Below are 7,034 nucleotides of genomic sequence, written 5' to 3'. Positions count from 1 at the left end.
TAAATCATTATGTTTCAACATAAAATCACAATTTATATCATGTAATATATCAAAGAATCAACAAAGCATAATAGTATCCTCTAGTCACATTGGTCACTGCTCTAATCGTATTAATAACAATCATATTCAACATCATTCCATAATCACCTCAAGTAACCCATTCCTTGAATCAAGGAGGCACGATATTAACATTTAATTATGTTAATCAGTCAACCAGATCACACATCAATGCATAAAATTTAATAAAGGAATTCTACATAATTCCCTGCCTGGATTCCAAGTAATAACTTGATAATTCTAATTTATATTCATAAGGTCTATTGTGGGTAATTCCCGTTCACTCGAATCCAAGGTTCTAGTCTAACTTATGGAAATGAGCGAGAGAAAGGATTCCGGACCACTCAACGGAATCCAACAACATCTGGGTCCAGACTATTCAATGGAACCAAAATATTAAGTGGTTTCTCAAAATCTACCCAGACATGTCGTATGTAAAATCAGTGCCTACATCATGAGAATGGTGCACCGACCAAACGGAACTCGGATAAGCTGCGGAGCTCGGATGAGTGATAATAATACAAGTATGTGATATTCAATAAAAACGGACCATTGATCACAATCTATAACATCAAGTATAGAATCAAGCTTTATGAAATCATAATTAAGTTGTAGAAAACTCCGAAGGAGTTACCCAGACATCCAACGGCCGGATCTTCGCCAATTACTAAAAGACGTCACATGTCGATCCTGGACGTAGGTCAGGATCGGGGCATGACAGTCAGTCCCACACTTGGTGGCGTCGACCCCTTAGCTCCCCATGATCATGACACTGAGCCCTAACCTCTCAACCTCCAAGCAGAACCGCTCCTTCATGTCATGTTCCTTAACGAAGTGGATCTTGTATGGAATCTGCACCTCCTTCAATGGCTTGGCGAGATCGGTGACCTTGGAGGCAGTGAAGGCATCAAAGTCGTTCTCAAGTTTCTTCTGCTTGACGAAATTGTGCAGGGTGCAGTTGTCGACGAAATCGACGTTGTCGTTGGTGTTGATAGAGAGGTCGACTGAGTCCTAGTCGACGTAAAAAAGGACGGAGGTAGGGCTAACGTGGAGGAGGATGACGGTGTTGCTGTCGTCGAATATCATATTGGGGATGGGGGAAGGGTGGGCACGTGTGGGGATTCTGGGGAAGACGAATAGGATTTGGGTTTTTTTTTATTATTTTAAATTTTTTATTAAGTGTTTAGCCACATGGCACAAATGTGACAGTCACGTCAGCTCTTAAGGAACCAATGGATGAAAAATATAACGGAGGTATTATATTGAAATAAAATAGTACTTGAGGTATGAAAGTGAAATGTTTTAAAGATGTTGTAAGGAATTGAAAACGACCCCAAACCTGAGGTGGTAAGGTGTAATTTACCTTTTTTTTTATAGGAAAACTAATGAAAAAAATTTGAAAACTTTGAGTTTTAAACAAAATAAAGGGTAAAGTGAATAGTACCAGGATTAACATTTTAGTGTAAAAATGTGGTTTTTTGTTAAAGTGAACAGTACCTGGAGCTTTTCGTTAAAGTTTTTTTTTTTTTTTTTTTTTTTAGCAAATGATATTATCTACATTAAAGTGAGAGGCAGACTTAATAGCTAGAAATAATGTAATTCAAATTAGTATTAAGTGCCGTGTAAATGGCCTATTTGATTTTTCTTTGTGTCGTAAATTGGTTTAGCTTATAATACGCAGACAAGAAAAATACAAAATTTAAAATGGAATCCTGGCCGCACGATCTGTGTGAACGGTCAAGACTAAACGGTCCAGGAGTGAGATCTGAATCCCTAAACCCTAAAAAACAAGCTCAACCCTGAAAAAACTTGGTTCACCTCGCGCAGCTGCTTTTGCCTCCACAGTCCACCCTCTTCAGTCTTCCCTTTCACGCTGCTACTTCCTCTGCTCCAACTCCAAGGTAACTCTTCCCTCTTCTCTCTCGTATCTCTCTCATCGCTCTCGCGTTCTTTGTTTCTCCCTCTCAAATTGATTTCGTCTCTTCCTTGATTTGTTTTCTGGATCTAATTAAAGGTATTGTTCTCTCTGATATGTTTAATTGATCGTATAATTTTTGGATTTTATGTTTTTTTATTTTATTTTTTATGTTCAAATTGAGATTATTTTCTATCATTTCGAAACTTTGGTACTGGAAAATTCATGTCTTCGCTGCTTGGCATGTTGTAGCTAAGTGCCCAGCTATATATATATATATATATATATCATGTAGTTAAGTGCTGAATCGGGTATCTTATAACTTTTTTTTCTGAACCGAAATGTCTAGATTAGATTAAAAAAAAGTTTGGTTGATTAGGTTTCTAAATTTTGAGGAAATTTTATTTTTTAAAATTTAAGTTGATTGTTGATAAATGGCAAAACAGAACCTTATTTTTTCCTGAACTGAAATTTGATTTGATTGGTTTTCAATTTAAAATTTTTTGGTTGATGTTGTTCTGTTTATTCTCTTGTTTTTGATATTTTATTTATATTCTAGATGCTTGATATTATGAAGATCAACCCTTTTTTCTCATCTGAATAAGAATAATTTATCACCAAAACTTTGTTTAAACTAATTGTGATCAAGTCTGTAATCGCTGATTCCCAATTCGCTAGCAAACCTGAATTACACATTATAAAATTTTGTTTCCTAATTGTGACAGCATGACTGCCCAAACTCAAGAAGAGCTCCTTGCTGCCCAGCTCGAACAGCAAAAAGTTCATGTAATCTCTCTCTCTCGTCGTTTTTAATGGGGTTCTCTTTGAATTGAGTTGTGGCATGCTTTATGTGATATTTTATTTAATTTGTCTTATGCATTCAGAGCTTCTTGTTGTTTTTATTTTTGAATGTTAATATTACTTGGACTTTATGAGTTTCTGCTAAAAGATACAGAAAATGTGTTGGAAAGATCTTTACGGTTGAAAAGTGATTTTATTCGTTGTGTGTTTGCTGTTTAGCTGCATTTCTGTTTGATTTTTCGATACAGTTTTGCAGTGATGAGCGAATGTGAAATACATTCCTACTAAGTGAAGTCAGCTATAACCCCAAGAAGGGTTTAGCTTTTACATATTGCTATTTTGTTGTCTGCCTTTAGAATTAGTATGGTGTCTTTCTTAGATGGATTCATATCCAGTTTACTTTGCATATCTATTTTGTTATGTTATAGAGTGGGTTTAATGGAAACATTTCTTTACAGCATTGGAGAAAATAACTATGTCATTTTTTCCGTATTGGTTTGGCTCATGATGGTTTCAAATTACAATATGTTAAGCTAGATAGCAAAGGCACTGGCAAGGGTTCTTTTCTTTATTCATTCATTTGTACTTTAGCTAATCTTTATATCACTTTGGATGAGCAGTATACTCAACTGAAATACTGCTACACTTTTCTTTGGCCATAGATAGAGCTAATTTGAATGGATCAGTTGTCCCGAAATTTTTTGTAAGGTGCTTCGTTGTTTCAATTTCTGCAGCAGTCACTAAGTTTGTACCAACCTGGTCATATTTGTGTTTTCTTCCCTATTGGATCCATTACAAATTGTTATTTCAATATCTCATCAATTTTTATGGATGATTCTGATACCAGATCAAACAATCACACAGCATTACTCTTGTTTGAGCTTTGAAGTTCACTCATTCGACTCTGTTACCTCTTTGCTTGAATTTAATTAACTGGAGTATTTTACTTGAGTTCTCTGAAGCCATTAGATTGTTTTTCCGGTTACATTTAATTAGAAGTGATTATTTTGTGCTGTCATCTGTTGACTGGGTTAGTGCCAAATATGTTGACTTAATTGGGTGCCGGCTACTATGGAAACAATCCTGAACTGCCAAACATATAATAACAACTCACTATTGTAAGTATTTATGAGAGGTTAGTGGGAGAAAGAATGTGGCAAGTCCTTTGAGGTTCATAATGAAAGTGTGCTGGCTACTCCCTTCCTTAATATGTGTTCTTCCTGTATTTGTGTTGATGTTTAATTGTGGAGGATAGTGAATAAATATTTCAAGATGCTTCATCTTTTTCTTTTATGGTGCATGAAATTGAGTGAAATGGTTGTAGGATGATGAGCCGATAGTCGAGGACGAAGATGATGACGATGATGATGATGATGAAGATGACGACCATGATGACGATGTTGAAGGTAAATTGCACTGTGAAGATTTAAATGCGATGCCAAACTGCTTTATGTTTTTTCCCCTCTAAATGAACGCACTCTTCCAAGCATATAGTTTTCTTGAAGATCTTAGTGAATGTCATCTCTCCACTGACATAAAAGCCATAGGAAAAAGGTTGTGTTTCTTCTTCAATATGTTATGCAGTGCTTTTGTCTTCTTAGTTTAGCTCAGTTTGTCTCTGTTTCTGGTTCTTTTTGAGAAGCAGTATGCCTATTTATTATCTGGTTGTGTGGCTGAAAGTGTCAAAAGTTAGAGATGAGATTTTGAGAGAATTTTGGTAGAACTTTTTAACTGAATTATTTTGTTTAGCTGTTAAGAACACCTTCAGATAATAATTTTTACTCATCCCTCCTGCTATATATATATTGGGGGCGGTGGTTTGGAAGTTGTACATTATCTCTTGTATAGCCCATCTTTTTTGCTTATTATTGGTGTAATTTCTTGTCAAAATGGCATTGTGGCAGGACAAGGAGATGGAAGTGGTAGGTCTAAGCAGAGCAGAAGTGAGAAGAAGAGTCGCAAGGCGATGTTGAAACTTGGAATGAAAGCAATTCCAGGTGTCAGCCGTGTGACTGTCAAGAAGAGCAAGAATGTAAGTGTTGATTTGTTGCTTTGTTTCTTCTTTTGATTGCTATAACGCATTTTGTGTCAGCTTCTAGGAGATTTATTTTAAAGATTCAATGTAGTAATGTTTGTTCTTTCAGATTCTGTTTGTCATCTCAAAGCCAGATGTCTTTAAGAGCCCCGCTTCCGATACATATGTCATTTTTGGGGAAGCAAAGATTGAGGACTTGAGCTCACAACTTCAAACTCAGGCCGCGGAGCAGTTCAAGGCTCCTAACCTAAATACCGTGACAGCAAAGCCTGAGCCATCAACTTTGGCTCAAGACGATGAAGATGTGGACGAAACTGGTGTAGAACCCAAGGACATCGAGTTGGTGATGACTCAAGCTGGGGTTTCAAGATCAAGAGCAGTTAAGGCACTCAAAGCAGCAAATGGTGACATTGTTTCTGCCATCATGGAATTAACAAACTGAGCCGCCTTGTAGTGGTGTAACTTACCATTTGATGAATTTTTCTCTTTTCACCTTGCATCGTCGTGTCTACTTGAGAATTTGAAGTTCAAATTTGGGGATCTTTTTACGAAATATTTGATGTATTGGTATGAGATAACTATGTTGTGATGAATGGTTTTGATTGTGTTTCACCTGAATTCAAGTATATTTCATAAACGTAATATCGTTGTACGGATTGTCAGATAGAATGCATAGTCGGTCGATAGTACGGATAGTCGGACTGAATGCATCCATGTGTATACGATAAACATTGGGTCTGATTAGTATTGGATTCAGCTAAACAACTCAGATGCTGCGTTTCACGCGTACAAGATGAACTGCATAGCTTTTAATTAGGTTGTACCTGCGATGGATTTGCGTGGACCAATCCAGTGTTTGGAGGGCATGTCTTTCTTGGTGCGCGTTCATCTTGTTCGAGATTGTTGTCCCGGCCATGTCCCATTTTCTGTTTGGTTGTGCGACGTGCGATAGCAAGCGCAAGGCCGTACAATAGTGTGGTGCAATTGTCGTTGAGCAGTGTCGCAAGCTTGTCCTTTGTTTGCCTCTCAAGGTTCGTCAAGAAGTTTCGATTGCGAATGTTCTTGTTTTTTTTATAAGCTTTATGATGAGAGCGAGATGGTCATGTTTTACACACATTAGTCTTTATATCGCTTAACTTAATGATATTGAATATTGGTTGTTGTTCAGTGACATATTTGAAGAATAATAGAGCTAGTATTAATTACTATATATGGATTTACATTGGATAGGACTATACGCCATATTTATCCTTGAGTTATAACTGTGCGGGTGGCTCACTCACCCCCATTTTCAGTTGATCCAGTTGCTCTTTTTGGTTCGTTTTCTTGGTGGTGGCGTCTGGTTTCCTCTTTAATTTGAGGGTTTTTGTTGTTTTTCAGTTATGCTCTTTTGAGCTTTTATGTTGTATTTACTTTTTCTTGATGAACTTGTATGTTGATTATGGGATGCCTTTTGAGCTCTCTTTTCTTTGTACTTGTCTATTTGTTTAATGGAAAAGTAACTTTAGTTTGTCCCAAAAAAAAAAAAAAAAAAAAAATCCTTGAGTTATCATTTCTCAAAGATTATTGCAACCCAATGGAGTTTCGGATACATAGGGTTTTGGAATTTGGAGGGTGCATTTAGGAGATGCTGATGTGTCGTTCTCCACTTTATAGTGGTTCTCTATTTTTTCCTCTGAAAATGCTGATATGTCATCATTATGAGCATGCACCCACGACTTTGGTCATCAATACTTGTTATTGACAATACCTTGAAGATTACACTCGTAAATATTTGTCAACTCATTTCTACTATTTCTTTCCTGCCGTAAACTGTATACACTCACGTGTTTATCTAAAGGATAAATCTATAAATTTTGGTCATTCTGTAGCCTTGGATCTCTATTGTAATCCATAAAATTTTCAATCGAGCTTCATCTCATTTCTTTTTGCAGTTCGCTTGTTTGTGTTAAGCCTTTGGGGCATAGCCACCAAGGGACTAGGGTAGTCCCCGGTCCATCTTGACTTTATCCGAGGTGTGAACCTCATAGAAGAAGATGAAGCAAACGACGTCGTTAAGCTGTTTTGATTTTAAATCTTTTCGGCTGTCTAATGAAACGATAAGTTTGGCAAGTGAGTTTTAAAAGAGATGCGCAGTTTTAAATGGAAAAAGCAACCCCACTTCTGGTTCGATTCTCTCACCTAACAGTAATATACACCCTATAATTTTCTAAAGCAACCCACCTT

General features: G+C 36.7%; 1 protein-coding gene across 1 annotated transcript; it reads left to right on the top strand.

Moving 5' to 3' along the window:
• Nucleotides 1-1,758: 1,758 nt before the first annotated feature.
• Nucleotides 1,759-5,426, top strand: LOC114823999 (nascent polypeptide-associated complex subunit alpha-like protein). Its single transcript, XM_029100119.2, has 5 exons — nucleotides 1,759-1,958; nucleotides 2,698-2,758; nucleotides 4,098-4,179; nucleotides 4,678-4,805; nucleotides 4,918-5,426. Exons 2-5 carry the CDS (start codon nucleotides 2,699-2,701, stop codon nucleotides 5,248-5,250), a joined length of 603 nt encoding a protein of 200 aa, XP_028955952.1. The 5' UTR covers nucleotides 1,759-1,958; nucleotide 2,698; the 3' UTR covers nucleotides 5,251-5,426.
• Nucleotides 5,427-7,034: the final 1,608 nt, after the last annotated feature.

This window comes from Malus domestica, chromosome 03, assembly GCF_042453785.1.
Source record: "Malus domestica chromosome 03, GDT2T_hap1".
Taxonomy (NCBI): domain Eukaryota; kingdom Viridiplantae; phylum Streptophyta; class Magnoliopsida; order Rosales; family Rosaceae; genus Malus; species Malus domestica.
This window is presented reverse-complemented; position numbering and strand designations above follow the sequence as displayed.